General features: G+C 37.8%; 1 protein-coding gene across 2 annotated transcripts; it reads right to left on the bottom strand.

The window, feature by feature from the left end:
* Positions 1 to 2,276: 2,276 nt before the first annotated feature.
* Positions 2,277 to 19,221, bottom strand: brsk1b (BR serine/threonine kinase 1b). Of its 2 annotated transcripts, none has more exons than XM_079852388.1 (19): positions 17,862 to 19,221; positions 16,264 to 16,358; positions 15,801 to 15,886; positions 15,498 to 15,638; positions 14,483 to 14,599; positions 14,371 to 14,404; positions 14,193 to 14,261; positions 13,948 to 14,094; positions 13,545 to 13,576; positions 12,719 to 12,883; positions 11,816 to 11,913; positions 10,222 to 10,372; positions 9,193 to 9,253; positions 8,130 to 8,736; positions 7,977 to 8,025; positions 5,983 to 6,106; positions 5,644 to 5,857; positions 5,473 to 5,562; positions 2,277 to 3,650 (listed from the first exon to the last, which is right to left on the bottom strand). In XM_079852388.1, exons 1-19 carry the CDS (start codon positions 17,947 to 17,949, stop codon positions 3,433 to 3,435), a joined length of 2,586 nt encoding a protein of 861 aa, XP_079708514.1. In that variant the 5' UTR covers positions 17,950 to 19,221; the 3' UTR covers positions 2,277 to 3,432. The 2 variants fall into 2 exon arrangements, with proteins under 2 accessions (XP_079708514.1, XP_079708515.1); XM_079852389.1 differs by having other exon boundaries at positions 2,283 to 3,650; positions 8,130 to 8,415; positions 17,862 to 19,193.
* Between the last annotated feature and the right edge of the window lie 4,288 nt (positions 19,222 to 23,509).

Genomic DNA, 23,509 nt, shown 5'->3' with positions numbered 1-23,509 from the left:
TATTTTTACCATTTCTTTTCATTTTATGTTCTTTGTATTTTAATGCAGTGCTGTTTCTTCTTTGCAATATAAAGCAAGTTGCACAACAAACAGAAGAAAACATAATGGCACAGAATAGTTTTTGTATTGTTTATTGTTCTTTATCACAGGCAATAATAGTGCACTTTCATTTTTTAAATTATAACACAGACATTTATTTTCTTGTCATTATTTTTTTCACTCCAATTTAATGACTTGCATTTCTTATGAATTTTTTTTCCTACTGTGCGCAATGGGGAAGAAAGAGTACAGCTTTACAATCTTAAGAGGAGTAATCAGTTATGACGACAAATATAATCAATAATCCTCAGGTGAATATAGAATGGATAAAGAATGACGATACGAGTAATATTTTCTGTTTACAATGAACAGAGATGGGGGGGGAGGGGTGAGCATACATTGGGGGCAGGCAGGACATATGTATATAATGAGAGAAGATGGAAGGGATGGTCTAAAGTATAATTCTATGATTGGGGGACAGGAGCATGATGAGGTATATAATGTATGGTAAATAAGTGAAGACTAACAATACATATGAAATGTGATATGTGTGCTGTATGTGTGAGGCGAGTAACAAAAACAGAATATCATTCTGTGCATAATGTGGGGAAGAGAAAGGGACAGACATATAGAGCAGGAGAGTGTCATGAACACAGAGAACGTGTTTGGAGTGTATTTCACATTCACTCAGAGCTGGTGTCCAGACAGTCTGTATTTGCACACTCCCAGACTTACCCTGCCTGAGAACTAACAGAATTGAACATAGAACATCTTCAGGGTTTTGCTCTGGCATTTCCTCTGCCTCTGCAAGTGACTGGGCACGTTTGTGAGCGCACATGCTGACAGTTTTGTATATGTGGATTTAAGGCATTTGGAGTGTACTAAAATAAAAACATACCCCAAGTTATTATATCTAATGAACAATGCTCCTAAACATTCAACAGTAGTGATATATATTTAATGTGCTATTCAAACTCAATTCATGGTGTTGCACGAGCTGCTTGATGACTACGCAGTCCGAAGCTCAGTGTATTTGTATTTCCGCTATGCTATTTTTGGGCAAGAGTGGAAGTGATGGCTGCGGGATGGTGGCAGAGGGAGGACCAGAGCAAAACCTTGCTTTACATTTAGTGCTCCTTGCGTCAGGAAAAGAGTGGATCAGAGGCTGGGAGAGAGAGAGAGAGAGAGAGAGAGAGAGAGAGAGAGAGAGAGAGAGAGAGAGAGAGAGAGAGAGAGAAGAGAGAGAGAGAGAGAGAGAGAGAGAGAGAGAGAGAGAGAGAGAGAGAGAGAGAGAGAGAGAGAGAGAGAGAGAGAGAGAGGAGAGAGAGAGAGAGAGAGAGAGAGAGAGAGAGAGAGAGAGAGAGAGAGAGAGAGAGAGAGAGAGAGAGAGAGAGAGGGAGGGAGGAGCATTACTGTCAGATTCTGGGCTTCAGGGCAAAGGCTCATTGGTGAAAGAGCTTTTAAGTGGGTATTCAGGATCAGGTTCCCCTCATTCACAAACGTAATGAGCTAAAAAGCCCCTCTGATCCTGAGTCCGCACTTAAAAGAGCACTTCACTGATTCCCGTGGGTGGGCGAGGAAAGGGACAACTATTTGTTTGAATACAATTCTCTTTTTAGGACAGTGCATTCCAGTTTGAAAGTACAGTTATCATTCATTTTGTTTCATATAGTCAGTTTTGAGAAGGAGAGTCTTCTTGTCTCTGTGTATGTGTGTGCATGTGTGAAAAAAGACAAAATACTGCTCGCATTTCGTACAAAGGGCTGGCCCGGTACGCACGAGTCCGAAACTTTGGGCTCTTGTCTGGGTAACATTCGAAAAGAGAGCAAACAGAGAGGGCCTCCTTCTTGTTCCCTCTATTTTGTTCCTCTGCTTCCATAAGGTTCACTTCAGTCTTTACGTCGTACATCCTTAAGGGTTTTGAAATCTTTTCCCCGTGGGAGACATCCAAGGCATGGAGTCATTGCTTGGTTGTTGTTCTCCAGTTTACTCCTTTGTGAGGTTTTTTTTTTTTAATTCAAAATGAAATGAAAATGAGATGGAGAAAATTAGGCAGTTGAAATATTTTTTGAAAGGACATTTGTAGCATACAGCAAATACAAATTGGAAGTTTTACTGCCATTTTCGAAATTGCTCATTTTTCCTCTCGTCATTTTAACTTGACCAGCCTGAACACTAATAAATAAATAAATAAATAAATAAATAAATAAATGTAAATATTTCTATTTTTGTTTTTTGACATTCACTTTGTTCATTTTTTTTATGGAAACATTTCACATCTCAGCTCAAAAATATTATATAAATATAAAAGAGGAAACAAAAAAAAAGAGAAGATGGTGAAGGCTTGAACATTTTTCTTCACGTTGTCTCTTTATATGACACAAGAGAGTGACTGTGGCTATTTCGTTCCTCTTGTTCGGTCTCTGTGTGAACATGTCATAGGAAATCTAGATGCCTGCTCATCCCTCTGTGCCCTGCTTAGTGAGTGGGGTGAATCTGAGATACTCTCAGAACTGAGAACAATGACGTACAACAGCCCAATCTTTACAGTTTCCAACAGCAGCTTCCAGTCGGCAGCTCTCCACTGCATATCTGACACTGACTGATTTTGGATCTACAACATATCACAGAGTTCAGGATCTACAAGGATCAATGTTTAACATAGCCTATCTCTTCAACTCTTAACATCTCACTAAAGGCATAATCCGCCCTCAGCTCATAAAGCTATAGTCACATAGGACTATAGTAGCATTTTGGGGTACAAAATTTAGATTCTCATTCTAAAAAACAAAAAAAAAAAAAAAATCCCTACTCTTTACTTTACACAGTGTTTTAGAAATCCTTTTTTGTGCTCCAAGTGGTAATAAGAATGAAGAACTTCCCACTTTTTTCCTGTTCTGTTTGCTTTTATCTACCTCAAGCAGCTCGATTTTGCTTATGATAATGATGATGATTATGATAATGATGATGATAAGTTTGGGAGACATTCTTTCCTGTCCCACTTGGTGTTTGTTCCTCGGTTTGTATACTGTAGTTTGTTGCCATAAGATCACTTGATATGAACATTGATGTCAAACTCCTTGTTTGTAGTGTACGAAATAATTTGTAGCTAGGGTTTATATTCAGCGATACATCTCGTTTTCACTTTTCAAATCCTTGTAATTTTTTTGTTCTTCAGATGAATATTTGCATTTAAGAACACTTCCATGTGGATAGACTCCTGACTGTTCTGTCGCAGTTGGATCCCAGGGTTTCTGCAAGTGATGTGAAAATCAGGGCTGAGTATACCTGTTGTTGTGTACTGTGCAGATGGACTTTGAGGGAGTCGTGTCTGGGGGGAATCAAAGGAGGGGTTTGTCCCCACCCACTCAATAGTATGTCTGATTAGTTCACTTAGGGCTGAGACTGGGTCCCATTTGAGGAAAGGAGGCGAGTTTTATCCTTGCCAGACCCCTTCCTTTGTAGAACACTCGCACTACCGCCAATACTGCTCCCTTCTCCTCGATCGCTGCGTTCTGCCCGCTCACCGCGATCACCCCCGCCCTCGGAGCGATGAGAGTTCTGACGGGTCGGTGTGCTGGGTGGGCGAGACGAAAGCCCATTTTTCTCATCTGGGAGAAGAAAATAAAACATCAGGGTGGGAATGTGCTAGTGGTTGAAAACATTTTTGTTCATTCAAATACACATAAAAGTTAATTAACTAATTTAATTCATTTTAGTTTTAGATTTTGAAACATGGTGTATTATCAAAAGTTTCACATTTCACTGATAGAAATTCAAATAAAAGAAAATATAATCTAAAATTAACTATAGTTTCTTATACATAGTATATTATAAAATGTGAAACCTTCACATTTCACCTCCATTATGCATATAAATGTCACTATATATAAATATATTCATTATTATTGTTTCATTGTTTAGTTCACATCTGTTTCATATTGAGTTCAATTATCTTGTGTATATAATGCCTTCACTTCTCTCAGTTAATTGTCTTGTTTTGGCTGTTTAGAGCACACTGTTTCCTTTTGGTTTCCTGTTGGATGTCACTCTTTTGTTTTATTTTAATAAAGTAAAACTGTTTATATGATCTGCTACACTCTCCGTATCATCATCTTCATCATAATGTAACATCAGCACATTAACTTTGACTCCCATAAAATATGAAAAATAAAATAAAAAAATAAACTGAATCTAGCACTGATTGAGTAAAAACTGATGCACTTTAAAATACAAAAATTTAAATAAAATGAAATGGGGAAAAAACCTGAAGTAAAAATGAATCAAAATAAATTAATGTATACACATTCCCCTGGTTTCACAGACAAGGCTTAAGCTAGTCCCGGACTAAAATGCATGTTTGAGCTGTTTTAATTGAAAGTAACTTGCACTGTCAGTGCCATTTTTTGGTCTCAAGATGCACACCAGTTTTTTTTTTCTAAGGCATGTTTATAAAAGCTACCTAAATGTCCTAATTGAACAAAGGCCTAATCCTGGCTTAATCTAAGAACTGTCTGTGAAACCGCCCCTTAAAGGACAAGTTCAGTATTTTACACTTAAAGCCCTGTTTACAGATCGTTTCTGATGAAATAGAACGGTTAAGATTAAATTTTGGACAAATGCTGCTGTCCCGAGAATTTTAGGTTTCTTTCGCTTTCCCCCCCACCAGTAGACTGGGTGTATAGGTGCACTCGTACACTTCCTAAAATACATTAAACTTTCGTGTACAAAGACGTGAAACTCACCGAGTGGTCAGGGGTGTTCACTGATATGCTCAAACAAAAATCGCTACAAAATATGCTTTCCAACAGGTGTTTTACCATTCGTTGTAAAACTGTGGAGCTATTTTTCCAAACGCCTCACACCCGTAGATTCTTCCGTTGAGAGCTTGAATAATAGACACTCCAGCCCAGTTGGTGGCGATAATGCACCTTTGCAAGCAAACCACTGGCATTTCATTGTTTGCGATCCGCCGTAAAAAAAAAAAAAAAAACACGAAGAAGAAGAAGAAAACAACCCCTGAACCCCATTTCAGTTTCCGGCGCGGAGTAATACCGTACCTCACAGCACATCCAATGCAAGTCAATGGAGGAGACAAAAACTACGATAAAACCTGTTGGAAAGCATATTTTGCAGCGATTTTTGTGTGAGTATATCAGTGGACACCCCTGACCACTCGGTGAGTTTCATGTCTTTGTAAACGAAAGTTTAATGTGTTTTAGGAAGGACTGTTCAAGTGCACCTATACACCCAGTCTACTGGGTGTCTAATTCTCGGGACAGCAGCATTTGTCCAAAATTTAATCTTAACCGTTCTATTTCATCAGAAACGATCTGTAAACAGGGCTTTAAGTGTAAAATACCGAACTTGTCCTTTAATGTTTTGTGAATGAGTGCATGTTTTTAGATGGAGGTGTAGGTGTGGTACATTCACCTGAAAGCGCCTGCACAGAGGGCTGGTCATGTGTACTGAGAAGCTGAGCTTGAATAGTCTCTACCACTCTTTTAAACCTGCGACTAGGACCTGCAAAACAATATTATCACATTTGTAGAAATCACAGCACATGCAGACACATAACACAGGCTCTCTCGTTTTTTTAAATACCTGATAATAGGGTGAAGGTGACGCTGTAGATGCCAGTCTCCCTCCTTCCCTCCCTTTCTCTCTCTTTCTCCCTCTCTCGTTCTCTCTCTCCTTCAGAGAAAGCGATATCAACCTGAAATTTGACAGGCTTCTGGAAGACAGACGGACCTCCAGAGGACTTGTACTCCGCCCGGAAACTTGTCTGGGAGATGACACTGTGACTCAGGGAGGGAATCTAGAGGAGAACAGAGACGTACATCAAAGTTCGAATCTTCAAAAAAGAATGAACAAAGCGGATCTGAAGAGAAAGATACTAACTGATAGAAAGAAAGTTTAGGAAAATCCTAAAAAGATACTAACTGATAGAAAGGCATGGACAATGTCGGCCTTGATGGAGCTTAGTGGTTTGTCTCTGATCACCACAAAAATTTGCTCTTCCCTCTCCAGACTGATGAAATTTCCAAACCACGACTTCTTTGCTAGCCTATAGCAAAAGATAAAAATATATGCAGATAAATACACAACACAGATAGTACACATTATTGCTATTGTTTCATGGCTCTCATTGTACACAGAATACACATTAGACACTTTATAGCATCATTAATGGATTTCGTTATTTGGTAGTGTTATCTTTGATCTGCAAGTGCACAAATAATACTGTCACCATAAGTCTTGTTTGTCTTCATTCCTAGAATTATACATGCTCAGGGAAAAGCAGCTAGCCCATGCTGAAAAGGCTTCAAAACAAACATATTGAACCATAGGAGCAGGTTGTTGCTGTATCATCATTGAAGTTATGGTACATTGCACATGTAGAATTTTTTAGGCTCCTCTGCCTCCGCTGTCTAACAGCATTAGTCAATGTCAAAATGATTGAGATGGCCAATCATATCAAAGAAAGCGGGTCTTACTGCCGCTGTCACAACGCAACGAGACTTCGTGGAAAGATTTAAGTAGATGCAAGTATTAGAAATGTTCAGCAACCGACAGACACAGACTATCTAGTGATGCAAACTACTCAACTTTTCATGAAATTTAACTGTTTTGAATTGAAAATAAGCGATTAGGATTCATGTAATTCATAACTGAATGTGACGAGACAAGAAATGTTTGCGCTTTCGACATATTAGACATACGAATAAGAGTGATTGTGTGCACATTTTAAAACAAAATATTATTTGCAAATAGTTTAAATTGATTACTTCATAACTACAATTAGACCTAGATAGAACTTCTTTTACAATCCTTACTTGTTTATTCCCTTAAAGGGGATCTATTATGCAAAATTCACTTTTATAAGGTGGTTGAACACAGATTTGTGTCCACAGTATGTGTAAACAACCAGCCTATAATGGTAAAAATCCACCCAATTTTTATAATCCCCATAATCATAAACAGTCTCTACAAAAGAGCGGTTCCAGATTTACGTAAGAGTAGGGGGAAGCCCCACCCATGACTGGTGACAACTGGTGACTGGCTGTTAGCATAGATACCGCCCTGAGTGAGCCACAGCAGTCCGCCATTTCTGTTTCCTCACTGTAGCAGCTGGAGATATACAATGTCTGCGCCAAAACAACATTACAAATGTTCTGTTATTGAATGTACTAACGAGCATGAGAGTCTCCATAGACTACCGGCATCTGAGCCACCGAGGACACCGTAGTTGAATTTCATTTATGAAGAAAATGTGCCGGATAAAATCGTTAAAATGTTATATATTTGCGTAAATCATTTTACACTGGACTGCTTCACAAATGAGGGTCAGTCAGTTCAACACTTTTAATCCTTTAATTATTTAATTCCTTTTTATTATTTATTATCATACCCCGTCTGCCACAAAATTAAAACTCCACCTATGAATGAAAGATATTATATTAAAATTCATTGTCAAAATGAATTTCACAATTCAACTGATTTAAAATAGCGGATATTAAAATTATATTTTGTGTAATAATTGTAAAATTAATAAACTAAAATAAGTCATTTTAAATTTTGCAAGTGAATTTAAGAATCACAACATTGCGATGTACAGTGTTATTTATGTATTATTATAGTATTTATTAATATTCTGAATTATTTTATTTTCAGTCTATTTAACTTTAGCTGTTTATTTTTATTTCAGTTTTAGTAATTTTAGTACTTCAACAAACGTATTTTATTTCAGTTAGTTGCAACATCTCCATTTTTTCCGTTTTTCAGCTCATTTTTTTTCTTCTTAATTTTAATGAATGAAAACCATTTTTAATAGTTTTAGTTAACAATTTACTGTTACATAATGTAACATGAACAATATCCAGCAATGGCTATACAACTAAATGAAAATGTATTTATTTATTCCTCTAAATACTCACTCTGGGCTGGACTCTGGAGTTAAACTGGACATGTCTTCTGATGTAGGAACTATTGAAACAAACATGCAAATCAAAAAATGTACAGTGATGTTTGACTTTCAATGATGCTTGATTGATTAACAATAATAAGATGTTGGTTGACGCTTCTCTCACCCTGTAGCCTTCGGCGGTGGAACCGTGGCGATCCTAGAAGGTTGTTCTTGAAGGAGTTGAGGCGTGTCCTCCAGTGGGCTGAACTACTGGCAGCCATTCCACCACTTCCCCCAGGACTGGAGGGTGGGGTTAGGGACAGGGAACCACCACCCACACCACCACCACCCCCTTCAGCTCGTGAGGAGGAAGAAGAGGAGGAGGAGGAGGGCGGGGTGGGTGGGGGGTGCTGGGGATGGTGCACAGGGGTCCCCAGAGGGGTGGGGAGTGGGGAGCCCTGCGGGGTGACCTGCGACACATGGGCAGAGTTAGGATAGATGGTCTTAGTGACAGACTTCAGGACAGAAGGAGCAGGGAAGAAGAAGCGAGGGATGGGGGACAGTAGCGGAGAGGGGGAAGGCGAAGGAGACGGAGGAGTCTGCAGGGGGAGGGACTTCATAGACTGCAGGTGGGGACGGTCAGACGCTGCTTTTGAGGGTAGGGTCTGGGTTTTTTGTTCAGGCACGCGTTGGGACGCCCGGGGTGTGGTGGAACTTCCTGCTTTGGGGTCTTTAGACTGGGCGGTGGAAGCAGAGGTGACTTCAGTTTGGCTGAAAGTGAAAACTGGGCTCTGACAGGTAGGAAGAGAAAGGATAGAAGGATGGAGAGGGAAAGAGGAATGGAGAGATGGACACAGCAATGGTCATGAGCGTTAATGAAAGCTATGGTATATGATTATTATTAACATTAGAATTCAACTGAGAAGAGTTAGGAAAATGATGCATAGCGCTTTGAAAGGCATGTGAAATCTAGTATAAATTAGTAAACAATTGTTAGGACATTAATGTGCAAAATGCAAGCTAATACGAGATAAATAATATATTTGTGTGACTGTGTGCATGTCTTTGGTGTGAATAATGACTCCAGTATGAGGACAGTATGAGGTAGATGAACATAAAAAGAGCAATTCAGCTTTGCTATTCATACCACAATAACAACAACAAGCACAATACTTTTTACCATAGTAAATTGAGCACTGCATAGATGCATTTTACGTCTAATGCAATATCAGTATGGCCTTACTTACTCGAGGACTGCTGAGGGGACTGGATGAGAGGCCGGTTGAAGCTCCGCTAACTGATCGAGACCTGTCAGAACACCAGGACATATCAGTCACACATCCCTTTATGTTCATGGAATTGTTTATTTACTTAGATATACGCATTTCTAGTGTCAATAAAAGTCTGTGAAAGGAATGGTTAACTTTACACCATTCACAACAGGCTTGCATCCACTCACTGATCTCTATACATTGTGGTTTATATGATATTATCTATATTATAAATTAATGTTTTGTTTTCAGTTCACCATGTTGAAATCAACACACCCCTTCCAACGTCACAATTCGGCAACTCGGGTATCGTCTAAATTTGCAAGTTTCCCACTTCCCATGACTTCGCTTTGTCATTCATGTGCTGGGAACTCCTTATTACAACATTATAATGAGGGCACATGAGAGACGTGGCCAGCAACAGGAAGGGGATGCCGCAAACAACAGAAAAGATTTTTTTCACGGAGGCCATGTCTCATAGACCAATCAGAGATTAATTGATTCACAACTAGCATTTAGCTTTTGTGGTCAAAAAAACACCATGGAAGAAAATATAAGATTGTAAGAAAAAATTGTCGCCAACAGCGTACCGTGAAAAATGCCCTTTACTGTTGCCATTATCACTGATCAATACAACATTTACACAAGTATCTTTTAAATTAAATTACGAAATAAGGTGCCATCTATAATGAGCCTAATTTACATAGAAATTATGCATGTTAGTTTTGAAAATATAACAGTTGAAGAACTTAATTTAAATACTTAATTTACCTATTTCAGCATATTTATACTGGATTGTGCTTGATTACTGAATAAGACACAAATTTTCATTAAAATATCATACTCAAAAGTGGTGCAACTCATTTGTGAGTTCACCCCGTAAGGTTTTACCAGCACATTTTTTGGAAGGCACTTGAAATTGTACAGCGGATGCTTGTGGGGCACATCAAGCTTGACTTTCAGATGAAGGTTTATACAAAGTTCTCTTAAACAGTTTGCATGTACCTCTGGCTATGTGCAGAGGTATCCAGTGCTCTGCGGGGAGGTGTTGGAGAGCCCTGCTCTGTCACACTCAGTACCTCCAGACTCTTTCTCTCCGGCCGACAGCGCCCATGACGGGTCAGCATGGGCGAGTCCACCCGCTTACGGGGAGGATCTGATCACACAACCACAACACACACAACACCCACTGTAACACAAACATCTACTGTGTACACTTCATGAACAAGTCACATTACAAACCTTACTATATCCAAAAGGAATCTAAGGTTTGTTTGTTTTTTATATATAACTATATATAAAATATACAACTGCAATGCAGCAGAGATTATCTGTATTACAGTGTTAGGAGGGAAATAAGCATAGAAGCTGAAAAAGAAGTCCTTTTCAGTGTGTTGATGAGAGACAGCGCTTCTAAGCAACAGGGTAAATAGTATCTGCATACAACATGGCCTATATGAGAGACGAGTCACGGCATGAGATGATGGACAGTAAGGTATTATTAATCGGGCAGTAGAGCTGCACGATTTATCTTGTTCTCCTGTGTTGATCCGGTGCTCCTGCATATCTGTTATTTTGCTTATATAGTAAAAAATAAAGGGACTGCTGAATTAGATCCTGCCTCTCAACTCTCCTTGCTGCAAACAATGTGACAACTGCTATATAAAAACACTGAACTTCTTACAGTTTGCTGCAGCTTAGATATTGAGGCAAAAAGAACAAAAAGATTTAAAATCACAATGAAATAGGGTGTGCAAAAACTACAAAATCACAAGCGAATTACTTTATAAATTTGAGTTTGGCCAACAGAAATAGTTACACTTTAAGGGTGTGCAATTGGGTATACTTATCAAAAGAAACACCTCACATTGTAACTAAAACTTTTTTTTTTGTCCCAATTAATGTAAATAATAATAATTATTATTATTAATAGCTTTTTCATTTTAGATAACAATGGTAATATTTGAATAGTAGCCTAATATATATATTTATTTTACTTGTCATGCTTACATTTACATGAAAAAAAAGTTGATCTGCTGCTGACGCTGTTCTCAGTGTACCTTATAAACGATTTATTTAGATTATTTCAAACTTGTTTCAATTTTTATTTCAAAATAATTGTGCAGCCTAATCAGGGAGATACATTCCTTTAAAATAAAAAGCCTCTTAATAAACAAACATTATGCCAGCATATGGTAAATGTGAAAAATCATGTCAGCATCGACTCCGGATTGACAACTTTTTCTCAGCAAACATTAGGAAAGTCCCGCTCTGATCCAACCTGCAGCACCTGTTCTTCCACCTACTACACTGCCCTAAATCAACCATGTCAAGCTCTTAATGATGATGATTCTCCACCTTGAAATCTCTTTTTAGTCCTGGTTTGGTCTTGATCTGTTTATTTCGGGGGAACAAGCCCTCAATATGTTACATTTACAAATCACGTTTTGCCTTAGAGCCCTTTAAATGAAACTGGCTTACTTTCAGGCATAAAGCACCAGCATGCTTTCTAGGTTACCAACTATTCTCATGGTGTTCAATGACTACCTTTGGGCGTGACAGTAACACATACAAACCTTAACTCCAAAAATTCACTCACCAATATCATTTCTGGGGGGAAGATGTTCATCTTCATAACTAGGGTAGCGCTCCTTTCTGTCCAACAGAAGGTAATAGATCAACTTCTCCTGGTTTTCTCTGGGAAGGGAGAGATGCAAGTCAGAACCAAATGATGTTCATTGTATCGACGAAATGATTCTTAAAATATCTTCTTTCACAGAAGAAAGTAAGTCATCCAGGATTGGAATGAGTAAATGATTTTTGGGTGAGCTATTCCTTTAAAGTCGGCATGAAACAGAAGTTGCGATAGCCTTTTCATCCCTATTGTGACGTATATCCAAGTGAAATGGCTTATCGTACAAGAACAAAATGTAGGGCGGTTCCACATGAACAAAAAAAACTAATTATGTGCAGGGATAAATCATTTATAATAAACAATGCAATAATCCATAAGAAATAAGGATGGTGACTTTAAGGTCAGTTTGATCTTGTTTAAAATGTTATGGTTGTGCACTATCCACTTGTTTAGTCTGACGCGTCACCGTCATCAGATGCCAAAAGAAAACAACAAACGGTGCTAAAATACACTCACAATGTGATGTAATACCACAGAGAAAATTATGATCCTAACCTCTATCTACATACCAAAATCCCAGATGGCCAGACAGTGATTCATCTTTTATAAATCGTTAAAATATTTGTGTCCAGGACGCCGTGATCACGGAGACTGCAGTGTACACCGTATGTTTTTAAATGCATAGCTGAAATGTCTAATATGAATAAATAGCGCTACTAAATGGATCTTGAGATAGTATTCTCAAGTGAAATGAGTAGAAGCTTGGACCCAGAAACAGCATTCCTTACGTCACGACATAACAAGCAGATTCTTTTCTGAAAAACAGGCTGGAATGTCTTGAGCACACACACAGAAGTTCAGACTCACTCTTCACACTGCAGGTCTCTGGTGAGCTTGACACGGTCTCTGAAGCAGCCCAGGGAATGCATGCTCTCCAGAACATCAGGGTCCAGATCTGTAAGAGACAGAATCCTCTTCACACACACACGCCTCGGGGGTGGCTGCTCTGGACACGGCTCGTTCCTGCCCCCTCTGAGACAGAAAGACACACAACAACACAAAAAAAAGAAAATCTGATTTTATTGGAATAGTTCTGTGGAACGCAGAAGAATTTTTGCAGACAGAGAGAAAACCTGAACAGTGGTTCTTATGACTTGTGCACTCTACTCCATATCTTCAACATATGACAGCATATGAGCAGAACCAAATTTAAGATGTTATTTCCTAAATATGGCAATGACGTTTTATCACGAGACATTTGAGAACCTATGATGTTACATGATTTTAGGTTTTTGACCCAAAATTTAGGTCAATACCAAAAATTCAATGTTACACAGAACATTGTGGAGCTTGACAAACATACTATTGTTTGTCACACAACTGTTGATATGTGAATAAAAACTGCTCAAAGATTTTGATTTCAATGTTATAGCCATAAATAAATAAAGGCTTTTTATATTTTTAATAAATTCTCGAGTGCCTTGGCCTCATCCGATTTTTGCAAGTTGAACTATCCCGCATCCAAAGAGAACCGAGATACGGACTCTATAGACCAGTAACACTTTCTGCATCTTGTGTTCTATGATTTTTCAATTCTCCTTTTGTATTCGATGGAAAAATCCAGCAAATGGTGAGTAAATGACGACAGAATTTTCTTTTGTAAACTATTCAAGATAGCTCACGTGATACTTACTGATACCAAGGGTGCTTTTGTATTTCTTCCAACTGAGAAAAGAAAAAACAAGAAGTATCATAAATATGCCTTGGCAGTACACTAAGAAATGAATACTTTTATTCTGCAAGGATGCATTAAATTGATCATTTATAATGTTATATAATGATGCCGTAGTGTGTGTGAGTGTGTGTGTGATGCTGAAAATTCAGCTTTGCCACCACGTGAATAAATTACATTTTAAAATATATTCAAAAAGAAAATATAGAAAAATTTAAAAAGAATCACAATATTACTGTTTTTACTGTATTTTTATCAAATAAATGCAGCCTTTTACCGACCCCCAAACTTTTTATATATATAAATATATATTATACACTATAAGTGTATATAAAAAGAGGTGCACTGTGTGCATATTCTTTACCGTGAGGCGTTTCTCAGGGTTGACCTCAATCATGCCTCGGAGGAGAGCCTGGCAGTCTGGAGGAATGAAGTGAGGCATGTGAAATACTCCACTCTTCACCTTCTCCAACAGCTGTCGCAGGTTATCATGGTCAAAGGGCAACGCTCCCTGTGAGGTGAGATGTTACATTTCACACACAATTCTGAGAGCAAGTAACCGAGAGCTAGCAATTTTGAGACAAATATAAGATGGAGCAAGCTTCTTACCACCAACAGAGCAAAGAGAATAACCCCACAGCTCCATACATCTGCCCGACGTCCATCGTATTTCTCTCCCTGTAAATAAAAAAGGACACTAAGTACAAATAAGCACTGGCTGTTTTGTTAGATTTGAATCTATGAGACTTATACATTAAAACATATGGTGCTTATGCTCCGTCCTTACCCTGATGACCTCAGGACATGCATAATGGGGTGATCTGCAGATACATAACGCAGAGCATTAATACTTCATCTACAATAGCACAATTAAAAGCACATAAACACAAACTACTGACCCACAGCTGGTCTCCAGCAGGCTGTCCCCAACCTGTAGGGAGGCCATGCCAAAGTCAGCAATCCTGATATTATTCTTCTCATCCAGCAGGAGATTTTCAGGTTTAAGATCTCTGTGGCTGGTAAATAAAGGTAATGACAGCATTGTAGTATATTTTTGTAAACTGTAATGTTCTTCCTGAAGTATCTGAAACCAGAATTCCTTTACAGTATAAGAATGATTAATTGATTGTGTTGTACACACTGCAGCATGTTACAAGAATAAATTACAAAATTTAGTTATGTTTGTTTGTTTGATACAAAGAGGACGCTCAACATACAAAAAAATAAACCTTGGAAACTCTGAACACTACCATTCAAAAGTTTTGTTTTTAAAAGAAGAAGTCTCTTATACTTGCTCGCATTTATTTGGTCAGAACAGTAATATTGATGAAAATGATTCCATTTTAAAATAACTGTTTTTTTATTTTAATTAAATTTTAAAATATTATTTATTCCTGTGATGACAAAGCTGAATTTTCAGTAGCATTACTCCAGTCTTAAGTGTCACATGATCCTTCAGAAATCATTCTATGATGATTTATTTGATCAAAAAACATTTCTTATTATTATCAATGTTGAAAACAGCTGTGCTGCTTAATATTTTTGTGGAAAGCGTAATGCATTTTTTCCAGGATTATTTGAAATATAAATCTTTTATAACATTATAAACGTCATTACTGTCACTTTTGATCAATTTAATGCATCCTTGCTGATTAGAAAAAAATAATCATTTTGAACAGTAGTATATGTGCTATAGTATGTGTATAAACTGGCACACACATATATGGAAATAATTCTAGTCAATTTAGTCTACTTCACTTGGCCACAAGTTCTCATGTCAACACACAACCACGTTGTCTTAAAGTCGCAACACTTGCTACAGAATGCTGATTATGCAAAAATATTATGAAAACATATGCCTATAAAGGAACTTGTGTATGCAGCACTTTAAATAAAGCATAAAGAGACATTTACCATATAGAGTGACTGTGACAGAAGTCTAGAGCAGATATGATTTGTCTGAAGAACTTTCGAGCTTCTTTAGGGGTCAATCTGCCTTTCTTTACCAGGTAGTCAAATAGCTCCCCACCAGACACATGTTCCAGCACTAGATACCTGAGAGAAAGACATTTATGAAACACATGCACAGAGATAGATGCACATGAAACTGTCCACACAAGCAGACCTTCACAGAATGCAGGATGTAAGTCTAGACAAGACAAGACAAGACAAGACCAGGCATGCTTCAGATGTGTGGAGAAACAGAGCAGTACTTACAGATATTTGTTATTCTCGTACACATCATACAGTTTTAGGACATGAGGGTGCTCTATTAGTTTAAGAATAGCTATCTCTCTCTCCACCTGCAGAAACGGGGAGAGTGAGGGAAATTGAATGAGAGTTGAATAGAGAAAGGAGCAACTTTAATGTAGGAAAAGACCAAGCAAGATGATCACTCTAAATTAGGTGTGAACTAATAGTCAATATATTAACAATATATTCTGACAATACACAGTAGACATGGACAAAAATGACTGAATAGGGAGGGTCTTGCATTCCTTTAGCACAGAACATTAGGGCAGATGCAGCACAAACTGTGGTCAATAAAGCAGTTGGAGTTATGCAGCTGCTGTGTTATTGAAGAGCAATCGTAAACAGGAAAAGGCTGCATAAGCATGAGATGACTTGGAAAAACTACAACTTTTTCCATTTTTGTACATTTTTTGTATGCAAAACTTACTTTCATAAGAACAGACTCTGATAGCTTTTCTCTGTTAACTATTTTTATGGCCACCTTCTGTCCTGTGATACAGTGAACTCCTAACTTCACCAGACCTGCAAGAGGAGCACAGATGGTCATTCTTCATTAGATGCATTCCAAAAGTGGACAACATTAAAATCCAGATGAGATTTCAGAAACTGAAAAGTCGGCAGCATACAACAGCAACAACATTCAGACTGCACAATTTTATGTAATCAACACTCATTTACAAATTCTTATTAAACCTGAAGAAAATGCAGTACTACCAAAAACACTATTGTTATCCTAAAAACACCAGTACATACTGTTCATATACGCAATCACATAAATCATTAATGGGACACCCTCTTTTACTTGCCAAAAATTTGTCTACATCTTAATGCATAGATCTATATCCCTCACTCTTGCGCACATTCACATTCAATTAACAATGTACTGACAAACAGGATCTCTGTGGCCTTCGAATTCAGAACAGATCATGTGGCAAGCCATTGTTATTCCTCAAAACTAACTAGTATCCAGGTTTGCATGACTAATAGTGACTGGAATCATTTTCAATTTTACTATTAACTTTTTATATTAGTAAACGATAAATACATTTGATTTTTTTACTAGTTATATTTCCCGTTTCATCATTACTGGTAACAAATTGCAATTTGTTACAAATTCATTTCAAGTAATCAATTCAAGTTTTCTTAATGATTAGATAATAGTGCCTGTTTATAAAACAGTGGTATGTATTCCAGTTGTTACTTATTTAATTTAACTTAAGTAAGAGGACTAGTCTACAACAGGGTAAAAAAAAAAGTAATTGTAGCTAGTGAGAAAAAAAATGTCACACAACAATTTGGATAGTTAGTCTCATAAATACGTACTGCATTGGTATCAAATAAATGTACACTAGTATAACTACTAGAATAAATATACTACTAACTACTAAATTAGTAACTAGTACTAGAATCTCCTGAACAGTTGAATACAATGGAAATAACCTACATATCAGTCAGAAGTGAACAGAATATCTGAACCACATATTCCCATTGCAATTAATTGCAAAAATGTGCAATTTGTTCCAAGTAACGAAGGAATATATTTGTATCTAATAGGATAGTAGAACTAAAAGCAAATGAACAGTAACTAGTAACAGTGAATAATTTAATATGCCTGGGAGGCTGGGATAAGTACTTGAATAGTACTAGTAGCTGGAATAACTCATAGGGAAAATGTATCTAGTTAACTACTATTTTAATATTTTAGAGTTTTAATAAATAAATTAGAAAACAAGCTTACAATCACATTCAGGTTTTTGAACTGTTCAGATGAATCACTGTCACGTGACTAAAAAAAAACGCCTAAAAGATCAAATAATCTTCCTCCCTTAATCGCTGCCCTTACTTGCTTCTGTGCCTCATTTCATTTCATCAGCTGAAATAACCCTGCAAACGCATTAACTGCTTTGCTTATTGCAGAATCAAACTTCCAATAGATTAATTCTTGAATGAGACGCGAGAAGTAGAGCAGAATTTATTCCAATGCATTAACAGAGTACTAATATCCCAAAGAGGAAACGCTCTTACCTGTCTGGCCCTTCCCCAGCGTCTTTTCCAGTCGGTAGGGCCCGACATACTGAGCTGCCTGACTCCCCGACAACTCCTTACTGGACATTTCGTTCGACAGCGATTTCGTGTCACAATATAAAGGGGTAAATCAGTGTATTTTCACAATGTATCCACTGGTGCCTGTCCTGCTCACGTAATAACTCCGCCGTACAGACATCACAGACGGTGAGCGAAGATGACACAGGGATGCTGAGGCGTGATGTCAGTGCCGTGGCCTACTCCCAAACATCTGCCTGCCGTCTCCTCAAAGTTCCTGGAAATCGATCGATAACATGTTCCGTTCGAAAATATCAAAAATAAACAGGGGGTGCGCGACCAGCCGAGCCTATTTGCCAAATTACAACTGTTATTGCGATTTGGAAGGCCTGTGGTGTCTGATGGAAGAATGATCTCTCAGTATATGGGCTAACACTATATGACTACATCAGATAGGCTAATCGTTGTGAGTATAGGCTACCAGTGAAATTATTATTATGAATATTGAAGTCAGATAAAGATAACGGGATTATTAGATAGCCTGGTTCAGTCATCTGTTCATTTTCGCCGGTATTTTATCTTTAAAATAAATATATTTATGTAGCTTCCCATTAATGTCAAACTGGAAGTGACCTATTTATTAAAAACTTGGCCACATCTATCCTGCGAAAGAGCCGCACATCCGGTTTTGTGACACCTTACACGTAATATTCTGTCTAATATTTAGTGCCTCCTTCTTTTGTCAACGACTCCTCAAAGTGTTTCGTCTAATTTGAATCAAAGTGTAAGATGTGAAGGATGAGCGTCCCGTGCCTGATATAAACTACGGTCTCTTCCAGGCCTCACATCCGGAAATGTGGGAGAAAACAGCCACCCTTTCGCGAAAGAAAGCCTCAGTGTCTTCCGTCACATGAATCCGCCTATTAATCCACAGTGCGCGTGTCAAGTGTACATTGCGCTATTGTAAACTATAGGGTTTGCGCAGAAATCCCTTGCTTTATGCGGACGGAACACATTCCTGGTCAAAAAACAAGCATCTTTAACTAGCGTAGGAGCCTCCTCTCCCCCTCCCTCCCGCTCGCGCTGGCTATGTGCATCTCACAGCATCTTCTTCTCTCGCTTCTCTCCTCCCGTCGCCTCGGCTACCGCGCGCGGACTCATTCTCTCGAGTTTGCGTTACAGTCTCTTGAAACCGCCTGGCTTTAATCCGTTCGCGTCGCTTGCCTGGTGACCGCAAGGATATCAGTCCTCCTGTCAGTGGGGCCTTTCTCTGTTTTCTAGCTCTCACTCTCCCAGTATTCCTTTTCCCCATCCGACACGAGCAGCATCAGCATCCGGGTTCTGCGCTGCTTGCGTCCCCTCCCTTTCGCGATTCCCATCGAAAATGCTCGTCATACTAAACCCCCACCCCATTTCCGCCCGAGAGCACGTCCCTCACATTATTGAACCCATTCCGTACTTTATTGTCATTGGACACATCTGTCAGTTTTTTTGATAGATAGATAAATGTTTTCAATCCATTTGTTGTCATAATTTATGGACTAGCTGCCTTTTTTTTCTTACCTTTTTACCTTTTTTTTTATTGTTTGGAAAAAATATAACCACAACCTTACAGGAATAAGCATCATTACAGGGTAGTTATTAACCTTGTTATATTTACAGTAGACTCTCTTATCCAAAGTGACTTGCAAATAGAGGAACATAATTCTTCACAAAGCCAACAATATTTATAGTAGGCTACAAAATGCCAGGTTTAAGCAAGCAAGATTAAGAAACTGTATGTTCTCCACTAAAACTACTTTTTTAATTGCTGAAATTAAAGCTCCATCCCTGCCGTTTAAGATGTGAACACAGGGTGGCAGTAGAGACAAAGACATTGGGCGTGTTCTGGCAAGAGGTTATTGAAAAATCTCCCAGCCATCTATTGCGCATGTATGTTAGGTTTTCTTTCTTAATCTTACCCAGAAACATTTGTCATAGCGAAAAATATCGTAGTCCTAGATACTGCCTGTTATCTTGGTCCAGACAGCAGGGGACATTGGTCTATCTCTTTTCTTAAGGTATTTTTAAATATTGAAGGCTATTTATGAAACTCAATACATTTTGCAACTTGTGTCAGTTCAAGGGTTCACATGTGAAAGTTGTCACATCTTCTGACTATAGATTCAGGGTTTCTTAGACTGTGTTATGTGATTGAGATCAGCAAGTGATTCCTGTTGAATTCACCTGGACATTCAACTCACTTAGCACTAGTTTCCCATCTCAAGAAATCTTTTCAAGGTCAAATTCAGTAATCTTCCTACATGCTTTACAAAGTTTTGTAAAGTTATTGTTTCTACCTGTCTGGCAGACCTCCAAGCAACAGCACACCTTCTTACCTAGTCTAGCAGCTTCACAACCGAAAATATCTCTGTTCTCACTCCTCCTCTATTGGTGTTCAGGTGTTCATGTCGACTTTAAAATGGAAACGAATGTAGGATATTCGTAGAAAGCAGGGTGTGAATCGCCTTAAAAAACTGGAATAGTATGTTGTACTGACAATTTAGTATAGTTCACTTACACACGCATTCTAGTAACGAAAAAAGAACTGTATAGAGTAGCCTACTTGATAATTTACTTTAGATTTAGTCTTGACTTAGTGTAGCTACTCAGAATTAATGACTCCCAGAGTCAGAGTGCATTGCGGCATGAATAAATTAAGCAATTGCTTTGTTTTAATGTTTTAACATGTGATTTTCTGTCTTGTATCAGTAGTAGCACAACAAAAACAGGAAATAAAATTGTTATTGTTAAAATTAATAACTTACTAGGGGAGAGCGGGGCACAAAGTAACGCTTTTTGACTTTCTCAGTTTGTGTAAATCTACTTATGGTTCAGAGTATTTATTTTTTCCCACATTAATTTCCCACATGTCTAGTACAATTATGTGGTTTTGTTTTATTAATACAGTATATACTTTTTTTCTGGATATACCCCGAAAGAATGGAAGTGAAATGTGACAACATGCCCCATAGGTGGGGTTCATTGTAACATGTGAGGTAACAAATGTTATCTGATCTAATAAAAAAAATATACAAGACAAACTAAAATATTTTCTAAATAAAATACAATTAAAAAACTTTTTCATATAAAATAATGGCAATTTTTAATAATTAAATATAAACTCATTTTTGAGTTTTGACTACGAACACAGGAAAACACAGCTATACAACATAATTCAAAACAAATAAATAATTAGTAGTTTCTGAACATTGACTCTCAGTCTTTATTCACCTTTTTCTCACGTTTTCTCAATAGAATTAATAAAAGTATATAATATCATATTTCTAATAGGGGCACATTGTAACCCAGTGTTACAACATGCCCCGCCTGCACAACTGGGATTTAAACCCTGCTAGTGTCTTCTGCTAGTTAGCGAAGAATTAAAGAACTATCTCAACTGTTAAATAACATATTGGAGATTAAAATAATATCAGATTTGTCTAATTTTAAATAAACACAAAAAATAGAGATGAAAAATTAATTTACCTTTGCTATGGTTTTATAAATGTCTATGGATATCTTCCAAAAAAAAAAAATGTTGGCGCAATTTTTTCTCTATATAGTGTTGATATGGCAACTAGTAAATACACCAAGTTTCGTCATCCTAGCATGTGTGGAAGTATTTAAAACAAGTGTTACAATTAGCCCCGTGTTACGTTGTGCCCCGTGCTCCCCTACTCTTTGTTTGAAACCACAAATAGGCCTAACTGATTTCTTGTTGAATCGCTGCATCAATAGAAAGAGAATTACAAGCCTATAAACAAAGTTCCAAGTGCCCAACCAAAGGGAACAGTGATCACCATTATGCGGAGCAAAACATTTTAGGAAAATCAACATCAGTTTATGAAGTCAGCTTATGTGGTGTTCTCTCATTTTTTTCAGCTGTAGCCTATTGACAATTCAACATTCAAGATGACTTTGGGAAAAAATGAGTGAATGCAACCAGGAAAAAAATAACTGTAGAAGTGGAGGACATGAGATTAAGATTTAAGACACTCAATATGGCACTCAAACCAATCAATTAGGCTAATCTTAACATGGGTTTTCTGAGTAGCCTATAAGGCTTATAGGCTATGTGAATAGTAGCTACCCCACAGCTTACGAGAGTTTTACAATTAAGTAGGCCTAAAGTTAACTAGTTAGAACAACTGTTGGATTTTACAGTGTAAAGGTTCACCTGGGAAAGTAAGCTTTCTCATAGTATGGCATGCGATATTCTGAACAGGGGGTGTTGCCACCAGTCCAGTAAAATACAAGATCCCAGGCAATTTCAAGGTAAAATGAAATCTGGATTTGTCCCATATTTTACATTTCCCCTACAGGGGTCAGCCCTATGTTCCCACGGCCCTATGTTCCCACATTTCAAATAATTTTTTTTTTTACTGAAAATTTTGAAAATTAGGCCCTATGTTCCCACAGCCCTATGTTCCCACAACCATATGTTCCCACAGCCCTATGTTCCCACCTATGTTCTCTCATTTAACTATGTCCCATATGAAGGGTAAGTTTTAGTGCTTGTGCTGGTACAGGGATAGCCCAATAACATCCCAGACAAGTCTCCCTCCTGTGAGGGGTAGGTTTAGGTATGTTAGGGTTAGGGTTAGGGCTGTGGGAACATAAGGCTGTGGGAACATAGGGCTGTGGGAATATAGGGCTGTGGGAACATAGACATGCTCCCGGCCTACACATAGCTCAACTCTTAATGATTTTGCAGTGTGGATTAGCAAATATTAAGAAATCAATTGCACAAAAATTAGTAGAGAAGCTCATTTGCGCGTGATTGTATTTTAGCGTCTGTTTCCATAGCGACGGTCACGGAGTCTTGACTACAAGATCAAGTGTCGTAAACCTTTGCCTTTTTAAACACGCAGAGCTCAAGTCCATCTGTTAAACGCAAGATACTCTCCAAATATAGGGCTGAATGTGAAAAAAGTATAATATGCAAGTTTTATATAGTTCTTAAGTTATTACATGTAAGATTTTATATCATTTTAATTTTTATCTCTCATGTAATGCCGTCACAAACATTCATTAGTTTTATTATCATGGACATTTAGTTTGTTTTCACTGGTTTCTTGTCTTCCTTTGTTCAATTTTCCCGCCATTCTTTAGTTGTGACGGTAATTCGTTTTATCAGCACAGGTGTGAATCATTATTTTCATTTGGCTTAAGTTGCTGTCTGTTTACTCGTTAATGCAGCAGAGTTTGTAAAACAGTTTCTCTGCCTGTTGTTATTGGAGTTTTTGAGTGGGGATTATTAAAGCTGTTTTACCTGATCACCATCTTGTTCCTTCCTGCAACTGAGCATTGACTATGCATGGAAACAAACAACAACGTTTAGCATTTCTTGCCTAAAGCAAACTATGAAAGGTAGTGATTAACTTTGCATTTGCCTATTTTAAGCTCTTTTGTAAATAGTGCCTTAAAATGACTGAAATAAGATTATAAAACAAACTTGTTTCACATTGACACAATGTCACAATTCAGGTATCTTCTAGAACAGGGATTCCATATCTTTTTTGTCAACTGAAGCCTTTGGTCCTAAAATGTTTTCCTTTTCTTTAACTCACCAACAACAATCTCAACAT

Source organism: Squalius cephalus (assembly GCF_949319135.1).
Source record: "Squalius cephalus genome assembly, chromosome: 1".
In the NCBI taxonomy this organism is placed as follows: domain Eukaryota; kingdom Metazoa; phylum Chordata; class Actinopteri; order Cypriniformes; family Leuciscidae; genus Squalius; species Squalius cephalus.
This window is presented reverse-complemented; position numbering and strand designations above follow the sequence as displayed.